The 14703-nt window shown below is 41.9% G+C and overlaps 1 protein-coding gene across 4 annotated transcripts in view; it reads left to right on the plus strand.

The window, feature by feature from the left end:
• Positions 1-11501, plus strand: part of LOC115125776 (neuronal membrane glycoprotein M6-b-like) — an 84634-nt gene extending 73133 nt beyond the window's left edge. For 2 of the 4 annotated variants that reach the window (XM_065015992.1, XM_029655339.2), the window contains exons 4-7: positions 284-452; positions 5991-6064; positions 6259-6324; positions 8816-11501. In XM_065015992.1, the coding sequence (XP_064872064.1) occupies positions 284-452; positions 5991-6064; positions 6259-6324; positions 8816-8965 (459 nt within the window). In that variant the 3' untranslated portion in view covers positions 8966-11501. Of the gene's footprint in view, positions 1-283; positions 453-5990; positions 6065-6258; positions 6325-7260; positions 8403-8815 lie in introns of those variants that run through there. The other 2 variants (XM_065015993.1, XM_029655340.2) reach the window with 1 other exon arrangement.
• The last annotated feature ends 3202 nt before the right edge of the window (positions 11502-14703 follow it).

A 14703-nucleotide genomic window follows, 5' to 3' on the forward strand; every position in this document is an offset into this window, starting at 1 on the left:
CTTGATCAGACCAAATTTCATGCAACAAGCTAGTCTTTGTTTTTATGTACTCAACCCGAACCACGTGGACACCTGATTTCTGTTTTAATGTGATCAATCAAACAAGCTGATGACATAATGACGACATCTGAGCAAATGCTCTTCGCAAACGGGCACGAAAGCATGTCCTCTCTTTTACGCCTACCGGCCAAATAGTCACAAACAACAGCTATGAAAATACTAGTTATGATCCAGACCTTCCTAATGCCAATGTGATGCTGTTTTTGTACGTGTGTTTTCTCAGTTTGTGTTCCTGACCTACATCCTGGGTATCGCCTGGCTGGGTGTGTTTGGTTTCTCCGCCGTGCCTGTCTTCCTCTTCTACAACATCTGGTCCACCTGCAACGCCATGAGGTCACCTGTGGCTAACCTCACCAACGTGGACACCATCTGTGTCGACGTTCGTCAGTACGGTAAGGGAAAACCGGAGTTACAGCCAGGGTCATCTTCATTAGGCACCATGTGAAAGAAAACAGACTGAAACTGAGAGGGTTTACCTGAACTTTTCCAATAAGAAAGGCTTGTTTTGTCTTCCCGTTGCAACATTATCTCTACGCTGTGCCCTAATGAATATGACCAAAACCATCCAGGATCCCTTCTACCCATAACACAGAGCAGGTGTTTCCAATACTTTATGTGTACAGTTGCCTGTTGAGGCTGTGGATCACTGATTTCTATTGGTGTGTATCACAGGAGGTTGGTGGCACCTTAATTGGGGAGGATTGGCTAGTGTTAATGGCTGGAGGGGAATATGTGGAATGGTATCAAATACATCAAACACAAGGTTTGATGCCAATCTATTTGCTCTGTTCCAGCCATCATTATGAGTCGTTCTTCCCTCAGAAGCCTCCACTGGTGTGTATAAAGATAAGGAGAGGTTTTTAGTGGCTGAGAGCCAACACGTTAGTGTGGTAAATATTAGTATAACAAACTACCCAGTTTCTCCTGGCTAAGAGCTGAGGAGAGACTGACTGCATCACTTCTTTTTATAAGAAATATGAATGTGTTGTAAACTCCAAATTGTTTGTATAGTCAACCTGCACACAGCTCTGACACACACACTTACCCCATCAGACATGCCACCAGGGGACTTTTCACAGTCCCCAAATCCATAACAAATTCAAGAAAGCATACAGTATAATATAGAGCCATTAGAGATAAAGCAACACCTCACGGCGCCACGCCTCTCCCCTATTTGACCTAGATAGTTTGTGTGTATGCATTGATATGTAGGCTACATGTGCCATTTTTAAATGTACAGTTGAACTCAGAAGTTTACATACACCTTAGCCAAATACATTTAATCCTAGTAAAAATTCCCTGTCTTAGGTCAGTTAGGATCACCACTTTCTTTTAAGAATGTGAAATGTCAGAATAATAGTAGTGAGAATGATTTATTTCAGCTTTTATTTATTTAAAGCTAGATGCCCTCCAACGTTAAAGCTAGATGCCCTAGCTAGATGCCCTCAATCTCACACAAATCATCAAGGAACCCACCAGGTACAACCCTAAATCTGTAAACAAGGGCACCCTCATAGATGTCATCCTGACCAACTGGCCCTCCAAATACACCTCCGCTGTCTTCAACCAGGATCTCAGCAATCACTGCCTCATTGCCTGTATCCGCTACGGTGCCGCAGTCAAACGACCACCCCTCATCACTGTCAAACGCTCCCTAAAACACTTCTGTGAGCAGGCCTTTCTAATCGACCTGGCCCGGGTATCCTGGAAGGAGATTGACCTCATCCCGTCAGTTGAGGATGCCTGGTCATTCTTTAAAAGTAACTTCCTCACCATTTTAGATAAGCATGCTCCGTTCAAAAAATGCAGAACTAAGAACAGATATAGCCCTTGGTTCACTCCAGACCTGACTGCCCTCGACCAGCACAAAAACATCCTGTGGCGGACTGCAATAGCATCGAATAGTCCCCGCGATATGCAACTGTTCAGGGAAGTCAGGAACCAATACACGCCGTCAGTCAGGAAAGCTAAGGCCAGCTTCTTCAGGCAGAAGTTTGCATCCTGTAGCTCTAACTCCAAAAAGTTCTGGGACACTGTGAAGTCCATGGAGAACAAGAGCACCTCCTCCCAGCTGCCCACTGCACTGAGGCTAGGTAACACGGTCACCACCGATAAACCCATGATTATCGAAAACTTCAACAAACATTTCTCAACGGCTGCCAATGCCTTCCGCCTGGCTACTCCAACCTCGGCCAACAGCTCCGCCCCCCACCACAGCTACTTGCCCAAGCCTCTCCAGGTTCTCCTTTACCCAAATCCAGATAGCAGATGTTCTGAAAGAGCTGCAAAACCTGGACCCGTACAAATCAGCTGGGCTTGACAATCTGGACCCTCTATTTCTGAAACTATCCGCCGCCATTGTCGCAACCCCTATTACCAGCCTGTTCAACCTCTCTTTCATATCGTCTGAGATCCCCAAGGATTGGAAAGCTGCCGCAGTCATCCCCCTCTTCAAAGGGGGAGACACCCTGGACCCAAACTGTTACAGAGCTATATCCATCCTGCCCTGCCTATCTAAGGTCTTCGAAAGCCAAGTCAACAAACAGGTCACTGACCATCTCGAATCCCACCGTACCTTCTCCGCTTTGCAATCTGGTTTCTGAGCCGGTCACGGGTGCACCTCAGCCACGCTCAAGGTACTAAACGATATCATAACCGCCATCGATAAAAGACAGTACTGTGCAGCCGTCTTCATCGACCTTGCCAAGGCTTTCGACTCTATCAATCACCATATTCTTATCGGCAGACTCAGTAGCCTCGGTTTTTCGGATGACTGCCTTGCCTGGTTCACCAATTACTTTGCAGACAGAGTTCAGTGTGTCAAATCGGAGGGCATGCTGTCCGGTCCTCTGGCAGTCTCTATGGGGGTGCCACAGGGTTCAATTCTCGGGCCGACTCTTTTCTCTGTATATATCAATGATGTTGCTCTTGCTGCGGGCAATTCCCTGATCCACCTCTACGCAGACGACACCATTCTATATACTTCCGGCCCGTCCTTGGACACTGTGCTATCTAACCTCCAAACGAGCTTCAATGCCATACAACACTCCTTCCGTGGCCTCGAACTGCTCTTAAACGCTAGTAAAACCAAATGCATGCTTTTCAACCATTCGCTGCCTGCACCCGCACGCCTGACCAGCATCACCACCCTGGATGGTTCCGAGCTTGAATATGTGGACATCTATAAGTACCTAGGTGTCTGGCTAGACTGTAAACTCTCCTTCCAGACTCATATCAAACATCTCCAATCGAAAATCAAATCAAGAGTCTGCTTTCTATTCCGCAACAAAGCCTCCTTCACTCACGCCGCCAAACTTACCCTAGTAAAACTGACTATCCTACCGATCCTCGACTTCGGCGATGTCATCTACAAAATTGCTTCCAACACTCTACTCAGCAAACTGCCTGCAGTTTTTCACAGTGCCATCCGTTTTGTCACTAAAGCACCTTATTCCACCCACCACTGCGACCTCTATGCTCTAGTCGGCTGGCCCTCGCTACATATTCGTCGCCAGACCCACTGGCTCCAGGTCATCTACAAGTCCATGCTAGGTAAAGCTCCGCCTTATCTCAGTTCACTGGTCACGATGGCAACACCCACCCGTAACACGCGCTCCAGCAGGTGTATCTCACTGATCATCCCTAAAGCCAACACCTCATTTGGCCGCCTTTCGTTCCAGTTCTCTGCTGCCTGTGACTGGAACGAATTGCAAAAATCCCTGAAGTTGGAGACTTTTATCTCCCTCACCAACTTCAAACATCTGCTATCTGAGCAGCTAACCGATCGCTGCCGCTGTACATAGTCTATCGTTTTTTTACCTACCTCATCCCCATACTGTTTTTATTTATTTTATTTTATGCTCTTTTGCACACCAATATCTCTACCTGTACATGACCATCTGATCATTTATCACTCCAGTGTTAATCTGCAAAATTGTAATTATTCGCCTACCTCCTCATGCCTTTTGCACACAATGTATATAGACTCTCCTTTTTTCTACTGTATTATTGAATTGTTAATTGTTTACTCCATGTGTAACTCTGTGTTGTCTGTTCACACTGCTATGCTTTATCTTGGCCAGGTCGCAGTTGCAAATGAGAACTTGTTCTCAACTAGCCTACCTGGTTAAATAAAGGTGAAATAAAATAAAACAATTAAATTACATTCCCAGTGGGTCAGAAGTTTACATACACTCAATTAGTATTTGGTAGCATTGCCTTTAAATTGTTTAACTTGGGTCAAACATTTGGGGTAGCCTTCCACAAGCTTCCCACAATAAGTTGGGTGAATTTTGACCCATTTTTCCTGACAGAGCTGATGTAACTGAGTCAGGTTTGTAGGCCACCTTGCTTGCACACTCTTTTTCAGTTCTGCCCGCAACTTTTCTATAGGATTGAGGTCATGGTTTGTGATGGCCACTCCAATAACTTTACTTTGTTGTCCTTATGCCATTTTGCCACAACTTTGGAAGAATGCTTGGTGTCATTGTCCATTTGGAAGACCCATTTGCGACCAAGCTTTAACTTCCTGACTGATGTCTTGAGATATTGCTTCAATATAACCACATGATACGCCATCTATTTTGTGAAGTGCACCAGGCCCTCTTGCAGCAAAGCACCCTCACAACATGATGCTGCCACCCCCGAGCTTCACGGTTGGGATGGTGTTCTTCGGTTTGCAAGCATCCCCCTTTTACCTCCAAACATAATGATGGCCATTATGGCCATTATGGCCAAACAGTTCTATTTTTTGTTTCATGTGACCGGAGGACATTTCTCCAAAAAGTACGAACTTTGTCCCCAAGTGCAGTTGCAAACTGTAGTCTGGCTTTTTTATGGCGGTTTTGGAGCAGTGGCTTCTTCCTTGCTGAGCGGCCTTTCAGGTTATGTCGATATAGGACTCGTTTTACTGTGGATATAGATACTTTTGTACCTGTTTCCTCCAGCATCTTCACAAGGTCCTTTGCTGTTGTTCTGCGATTGATTTGCATGTTTCACACCAACGTACGTTCATCTCTAGGAGACAGAACGTGTCTCCATCCTGAGCGGTATGACGGCTGCGTGGTGCCATGGTGTTTATACTTGCATACTATTGTTTGTACAGATGAATGTGGTGCCTTCAGGATGAACCAAGGATGAATCAGACTTTTTTTTTTCTTGGCTGATTTCTTTTGATTTTCCCATGATGTCAAGCAAAGAGGCACTGAGTTTGAAGGTAGGCCTTGAAATACATCCACAGGTACACCTCCAATTGACTCAAATGATGTCAGAACTTCTCAAGCCATGACATAATTTTCTGGAATTTTCCAAGCTGTTTAAAGTTACAGTCAACTTAGGGTATGTACGTTTCTGACCCACTGGAATTGTGATACAGTGAATTATAAGTGAAATAATCTGTCTGTAAACAATTGTTGGAAAAATCACTTGTGTCATGCACAAAGGAGATGTCCTAACCGACTTGCCAAAACTATTGTTTGTTAACAAGAAATTTGTGGAGTTGTTGAAGAACTAGTTTAATGACTCCAACCTAAGTGTATGTAAACTTCTGACTTCAACTGTATGTAGTTCTGCCTTTGAGCTGTTCTTGTTCATTAATGTTCTGTGTTATTTCATGTTTTGTGTGGAACCCAGGAAGAGTAGCTGCGGCTTTCACAACAGCTAATGGGGTTCCTAATAAAATACCAAATACCACTTGTGGCATCTTTTCTCTGGCTCGATATCCTCCGTCTCCTCTCAGGTTTTATAGCAGAAATAAGACATTATAACGGCCTAAAATGACCAGTGTGTCACCTTGTACAGGTTTGATACACTCCACTCTACAAGGATGGTTCCTTTACTGTGTATCTATATGAATTCTATGAATACTGATGACATGATGTGAGGAATTTGCTGTGTCAATATTAACCTTTGAATTGAACGACTGTCTGCAGGTATCATCCCCTGGAACGCATCGCCAGGCAAGGCTTGTGGGTCCACACTTGGAGACATCTGTAATACCAGTGAGGTAAGGCGTCTCTCCTCCCATCCTCAGTCATTATTTTGACCAGTGATATACTGTACTGTCTATTATGTGGGTGCCATTACTTTTGAGATGCATGCTCACAATAACAGTGCAAGGGCCACAGAAAAACATACATTTGTATTCACAATGAGTTACTGTACTGGTACTGTGTTCAATCACATGAATGTCTTTTTCAGTTCTACCTGTCCTACCACCTGTACATAATAGCATGTGCTGGAGCCGGGGCCACCGTCATTGCTCTGGTAAGTTCATCTCTCTCTTCTCTCTCTCTCTCTCTCTTCTCTCTTTCTCCTCTCTCTCTCTCTCTCTCTCTCTCTCTCTCTCTCTCTCTCTCTCTTCTCTCTCTCTCTCTCTCTCTCTCTCTCTCTCTCTCTCTCTCTCTCTCTCTCTTCTCTCGTCTCCCTCCTCTCTTCCCTCTCTCTTCTCTCTCTCATCTCCCCTCTCTTCTCCCTCCTCTCTTCTCTCTCTCTTCTCTCTCTCTCTCTCTTATCTCTCCTCTCTTCTCTCTCTCTCTCTCTCTCCTCCCTCTCTCCCCTCTCATCCTCTCCTTCAGTCCATCCTTGCAGTTTGTATCTGACTGTAGATCATGAATCCAGTGCTCCTCTCCTCATTTCCCATATGGTTTATGTAACCTCTGACTGTAAGGCAGAATAGCCATAGACTTTTCCACAACTCCAATCCCATTCTCTGTAAACCATCTGCTTAGATGCCCCGGGCCCCAGGCTTATTTTAGGAAAGTAGAAACAGGGTGGACGTTTGTCCTGTATCGGGACACATGGCTATGTTTATACAGTATAAAGGAGAATATCTGTAAGGATATAAACATGTGTAGACTACATCAGAGTTCTTTGAACTAAGGGCGCCCCATTTCCGAAGAGTATAGAGTCCCGTCTTGGGTGTTTTGAAAACAATGAGTAATGATAGAAGAGGGAAATTCTCTGTCAAGGCCATGCAGTCCCTTTTTCCTCTCTGATTGCTTCCAAAGAGTGTTTCATAGGTTTCCATTGAACTCATATATATAGGTGACAAACATGAATATTTTACTAATACGTGTTTTTTTTGTGTTTTTTTTACAAGTAAAAAGTTGAAACATCAGTTGTTGCCAAAATATGTCAGCCATGCACATGCATGTCGTTGGGGAGTTCTCTTACCGCCTGTATTCTGCTCTCTTCCACCAGCTGATCTACATGATGGCTACCACTTATAACTTTGCCGTTTTGAAGTTTAAGAGTCGAGAAGACTGCTGCACTAAGTTTTAACTGGTGTTCAGAGACACAGTCTATGACACGGCTCTGAGTAGACAGCAGCCACTTACTACATGGACTAAAAATAGACAGCAACATATCTCCATTAGCCTTCACCTAAAGTGTAAATAGCTGATTGTATGCATCTTTTAGCATGTGCTATTCAGAGATAGGTCTGCCTGAAGGACCAACTGTACCTGAAGAGAATTGTCTTAAGAATGGGGTGGTGTAAAGTTGAGAGGGTTATGCTTTTCTCCATATCTTGTAAAGATCTGATTAGGACAATACATCAGTAATAACTCCCTTAAATGAATAGCACTCTGGCTAATAAACAGTAGGCGTAGAAGAGGAAGACAAAAAACACAATCTGAGAACAATACTGTATTATGAAAGAGTTCTCAGTCAGTTGCCATGACCATCGTGCTTAAATTTGGGGTGAAAATCTATTTGTTTTTTGCTAATGTTCAATTTGTCAGAAGACCAGCCAGGCTTGGAAAAGTGCCTTTTCCCCCATTAATGTTTTAGGATTGATCATGTGTACTTTTGTATTTTCTTGGTGCAAGACACAAAGTGTTACACAGTGAATTTGAATTGTCAGTATTACAAGCTTCTATTACAAACTAGTTCCTATATAGATACAGCATTTCAAAACAAATAACTGCACATATAACTAGTATTGTGAAGGGTAATCCCAGTACCAGGGCTATATTTTCCATCAAAGTATATAGCAGTTTATGACTTCATATATTTTATAAAGGAAGTTTTCTTGTTTTAGAGGAGTAATGTAATTGCTATGGGACCTGATGCCTTCATAGCTTCAGCTGATAGTTTTGATTTGTTTCTTCCTCCTCTTTGACTCATTCAGAAACATTACATTGTTTAAAGAGCCACTGTTGTTGTTGTTTTAACACTGAGCCTGCATGCTTACTTTATTTCATGTGGATTCCTTAATCTGTTTATGATTACTTATATTCCATATTTCCATAAATATTTAATTATTTCCGAAGATTTTTGAAGACTGTAGTTATTATTTTTTCTCTTTCTATACAAAATAAACAATCTTTGTGTACAAAATATCCCCAATGGTTTTATATTTCTTCTCAAATGAAAAAGAGCCACTGAGAACAGTAGCAGTTGTTCCATCTCATCCCACAATGCCCTCTAACCTCCACTAACCACCTTCATCATCAAGCTGAAACCCCACTACCCCTCCTCTCCCTCTCCCTTTTTAAATGTCTCTGTAATATTCTTTAATAATCATCATGTTAGTAGTGTTGAGGATAATGACATTACTTTGCAGGTGTGTCTGTTGTCTGCTTAACATTGTGTTTTCTCTGTGTGTGTGTGTGTGTGTGTGTGTGTGTGTGTGTGTGTGTGTGTGTGTGTGTGTGTGTGTGTGTGTGTGTGTGTGTGACCTAGCTCTGCCTCATGTAGCCTGCTTTGCATCTTACCATGCTCACTGGCCATCCACCTCGGCCCTCTCTTCCAGATCCACTTCCTCATGATTCTCTCAGCAAACTGGGCCTACCTAAAAGATGCCAGTCGCATGCATGCCTACCAAGACATCAAACTGAAGGAAGAACAGGAGCTGCATGACATCACGTCTCGTTCAAAGGAATGCCTCAATTCCTACACATAAGGATTACGCCCTGGTCCACACACACACACACACACACACACACACACACACACACACACACACACACACCGACACACACACACACATGCCATCACAGGCGGTCTGACCAAGAGAACCCATAACCTGCCAGCTGCCCTCATTCAGCGCAGTGCTAACGTGGCTCCTAACAAACTAATGCATCAATGTCTCTTTCTACAACTAACTGATCAAAACGTCTGTGTCAGAATCTCTGTTTTGTGTTTTGTGTGTGGATATACTTTTGTTTTTATTTTTCTAATTTTCATAGGAATGTTTTTGTTGCGATTTATTATTTAAATTTTTTTATAACCAGTGATTGCTGGTGAACTTGAAACATTGCACTATTCTAAAACATGAAGGAAATAAATCATGAAGCTTGTTTTAGAGTGTTCTGTTATGATTCTGGTCTGACTGTCGGCCATTATGAATAAGGAAGAGCGGGAAGTTCTTGTCTTTTTTTAATCAAAGATGCCGTTTTGATTACACCTCATAGCACAACATGGAACACCTTACAACATCACAGATATATACAAGTGGTGCAATGTGCTGTTGCTAATTGCAAACCAGTTTGTTCCTCCTGGCTCTGAATGGAGAGCACGTGAAGAGGAGGAATGTAAAGGCAGAACAACATTCTATTGTGCAACAGAACATGTATGTGTTGGGCTTCTTTGACAAGGTGTTTACGTTACCCCTCTACCCATTTCAAACTGTTAGGGTTTAAAAAACGGTTCTCTTGCTAGTAGTTTGAGTTTAAATAGGTATGATCATTCTGATTCTAGAATTTCATAAGTTACATTCCAACTAAAATGTTAATATTTGAATTGAAACGGTAATAATGATGTAAAATCCTAATTCCCTAAAAGAGGAACTACCTCATGCATACGCAGGTACACTTACTGAACATGCACAGGTATTTTAGCTGAGATAACCACATGCCCATGTAACTGTAAACAAACCCGTGGCGTTTTTTAAATTTTATTTGAGTCATTTTAGGAGGAATCCTTTACATTTTTAGTCCTTAAACTTTGAGTCCTTACACCATTAGTCCTTACACCATTAGTCCTTACACCATTAGTCCTTACAATTTTAGTTTATTTATTTATTTTACCCTGGCAAGTGAATGGTGCCAATAAGAATTATACAGTTAGACTGACCAAAATATTTCATCTTAATACATGGCCATTGTGTGATTCCACGGTTAATAATTAGTATCGTTTTAGTTTTTCAAATGCAGCATTTTTATAGATCGTCTACATATAATTTAAAATGTCTTGATTAATGTCTTTGTGAGATGAAAAATAAAGGTCAAATTTGACAATTTAACATGAGGATGGTTTGTTGCACAGAGGGGCTTGTATGTCCAAAGTAGTATTGGGATGAATAAATGCTTCTCATTGTATAGTGTATGATCTTCCACAGTTCATCCCAAATTCCCATGTGTGACTCGAAATTCCCCTTTGCGATTGTCGAATCTTTATCCCTGTAACTACAAGATACAACAGGCTTACATTTTACTTGGTTGAGAGAAAACTAGTGTTCTGAAACGAAATGTTCATGTGCTTTGTTACCATGGCAAACCTTGTGATTTAGACAGTGCACGTTAACTGTTCTCTGTTCAGGCTGAGATAACTCTGTGTTAGGGTGTTGATCTGTACAATTGAAACATGTTACAAGTCAGGAGTTTTTTGTTGTTGTGATGTTTCAATCTTGTTTTTTTATTGAAGATATAACCACTTAAAAGAACAAACAAAAAAAATGTTTTCTAAATCTCTTGAATTTTATTTCAGTATTGTTTTTTTTAAACGTGCAATTGGTCAAATACTGTCATCATTACCGTTGCAATCTTTATCTGTTATTTAGAAGAGACTAACAGGAATAATGACATTTATTCATTAGTGCATTATTAAGGATAAACTGTTTCTGCAGTGATACAGGTGATGTGTAGTCATTTGTACTGACAACTATGGTAGGCAGTGTTTGCCGGTTTCCAGAGGACAATTTAGTCCACTGTATGTCATTGTAGTCCACGGTGTTTCTTAGTTCTGAAGTATATAACTCCTCTATAGTATTTTCTATTAGTGTCAAGGTCTTCCTTGGGAATTTATTTCAGGTAATACTTACCTTGTCACAGTATTCTGAATATTGATCATCACACCTCACCCTACGATTGAAAATGCCAATCTGACCATGAATGGAATACGGTTCGGCCAAAGTTTAGAAGCCACTGTATGTCTTGATTGTTTTGTAAACAAAGTGGCCTCTGAAATATAATATAACAGATTCAAAAGGTTTGTAGTGGCCTGCAGGAATATGACTTTGATGTGAATTGAATGACATTACCGTCCCATCATGCAGTGCTTCCTGTGTATAATGTACCAAAAAAGAATAGTAATCAAAATGGCTACCGATCAAACACCAGGAGGACACCAATCCAACGTCCTGGCTGGGATCCCCTTTGACATTTCTCTCTCTCTAATTGTTTTTATGAAAATAAAAAATAAAAATATGTACTCCTAAATTATGTACGCCATTCATTTTCCATGTCAAAGGGCACAAAACCTAATGTCATGGTACACAGACAGACACAGGCACACAAACACAGACACAGACACACACACACACACACACCAACAGTTCTTCAACTTATGTGTGTGTCACACCTGTACACGCTGACTCCATATTTGCTCCATGCCCATCTTCATGTTTTTCTGGAGAGGATCTTTGTCGAGGACGGGGCCTTCTTTTCTTCTGTTCTGCGGGAGAGCAGTGAGGCCTCCTAAGGGCCTGTAGTGTCCTGGCGTAGTAGCTCTGGAATGTGCTGGGCTCTGGAAGGAGAGCTAGAGAGACACAAAATGAGGCTCTTTATGCTCTGGTCATAAATCAGTGAGGGTAGGAGGACACAGCATACATCATCAGACAGGATTACCAACACAGAATACATCATCAGACAGGATGACCAACACAGAATACATCATCAGACAGGATGACCAACACAGAATACATCATCAGACAGGATGAACAACACAGAATACATCACCAGACAGGATGACCCACACAGAATACACCATCAGGCAGGATAACCAACACAGAATACACCATCAGACAGGATAACCAACACATCATCAGACAGGATAACCAACACAGAATACACCATCAGACAGGATAACCAACACAGACTACATCATCAGACAGGATAACCAACACAGAATACATCATCAGACAGGATGACCAACACAGAATACATCATCAGACAGCAGGATCAACACAGTAGACATCAGACAGGATGACCAACACAGAATACATCATCAGAAAGGATGAACAGCAGAAAACACCATCAGACAGGATTACCAACACAGAATACATCGTCAGACAGGATAACCAACACAGAATACATCATCAGACAGGATAACCAACACAGAACACACCATCAGACAGGATAACCAACACAGAATGCATCATCAGACAGGATAACCAACACAGACCACATCATCAGACAGGATAACCAACACAGAATACATCATCAGACAGGATAACCAACACAGAATACATCATCAGACAGGATGACCAACACAGAACACATCATCAGACAGGATGACTAACACAGAATACATCATCAGACAGGATGAACAGCAGAAAACACCATCAGACAGGATTACCAACACAGAATACATCATCAGACAGGATAACCAACACAGAATACATCATCAGACAGGATGACCAACACAGAATACACCATCAGACAGGATAACCAACACAGAATACATAATCAGACAGGATGACCAACACAGAATACACCATCAGACAGGATGACCCACACAGAATACATCATCAGACAGGATAACTAACACAGAATACACCATCAGACAGGATAACCAACACATAACACATCATCAGACAGGATAACCAACACAGAATACACCATCAGACAGGATAACCAACACAGACTACATCATGAGACAGGATAACCAACACAGAATACATCATCAGACAGGATAACTAACACAGAATACATCATCAGACAGGATAACCAACACAGAATACACCATCAGACAGGATGACCAACACAGAATACACCATCAGACAGGATAACCAACACAGAATACATAATCAGACAGGATGACCAACACAGAATACACCATCAGACAGGATGACCCACACAGAATACATCATCAGACAGGATAACTAACACAGAATACACCATCAGACAGGATAACCAACACATAACACATCATCAGACAGGATAACCAACACAGAATACACCATCAGACAGGATAACCAACACAGACTACATCATGAGACAGGATAACCAACACAGAATACATCATCAGACAGGATAACTAACACAGAATACATCATCAGACAGGATGACCAACACAGAATACATCATCAGACAGGATAACCAACACAGAATACACCATCAGACAGGATGACCAACACAGAATACATCATCAGACAGCAGGATCAACACAGTAGACATCAGACAGGATGACCAACACAGAATACATCATCAGACAGGATGAACAGCAGAAAACACCATCAGACAGGATTACCAACACAGAATACATCGTCAGACAGGATAACCAACACAGAATACATCATCGGACAGGATAACCAACACAGAACACACCATCAGACAGGATAACCAACACAGAATGCATCATCAGACAGGATAACCAACACAGACCACATCATCAGACAGGATAACCAACACAGAATACATCATCAGACAGGATGAACAGCAGAAAACACCATCAGACAGGATTACCAACACAGAATACATCATCAGACAGGATAACCAACACAGAATACATCATCAGACAGGATGACCAACACAGAACACATCATCAGACAGGATGACTAACACAGAATACATCATCAGACAGGATGAACAGCAGAAAACACCATCAGACAGGATGACTAACACAGAATACATCATCAGACAGGATAAACAGCAGAAAACACCATCAGACAGGATTACCAACACAGAATACATCATCAGACAGGATAACCAACACAGAATACATCATCAGACAGGATGACCAACACAGAACACATCATCAGACAGGATGACTAACACAGAATACATCATCAGACAGGATGAACAGCAGAAAACACCATCAGACAGGATTACCAACACAGAATACACCATCAGACAGGATAATCAACACAGAATAAATCATCAGAAAGGATGACCAACACAGAATACACCATCAGACAGGATAACCAACACAGAATACATAATCAGACAGGATGACCAACACAGACTACATCATCAGACAGGATAACCAACACAGAATACATCATCAGACAGGATAACTAACACAGAATACATCATCAGACAGGATGACCAACACAGAATACATCATCAGACAGGATAACCAACACAGAATACACCATCAGACAGAATGACCAACACAGAATACATCATCAGACAGGATAACCAACACAGAACACACCATCAGACAGGATAACCAACACAGACTACATCATCAGACAGGATAACCAACACAGAATACATCATCAGACAGGATAACCAACACAGACTACATCATCAGACAGGATAACCAACACAGAATACATCATCAGACAGGATAACTAACACAGAATACATCATCAGACAGGATGACCAACACAGAATACATCATCAGACAGCAGGATCAACACAGTAGACATCAGACAGGATGACCAACACAGAATACATCATCAGACAGGATGAACAG

Source organism: Oncorhynchus nerka, linkage group LG3 (genome assembly GCF_034236695.1).
Source record: "Oncorhynchus nerka isolate Pitt River linkage group LG3, Oner_Uvic_2.0, whole genome shotgun sequence".
NCBI lineage: Eukaryota > Metazoa > Chordata > Actinopteri > Salmoniformes > Salmonidae > Oncorhynchus > Oncorhynchus nerka.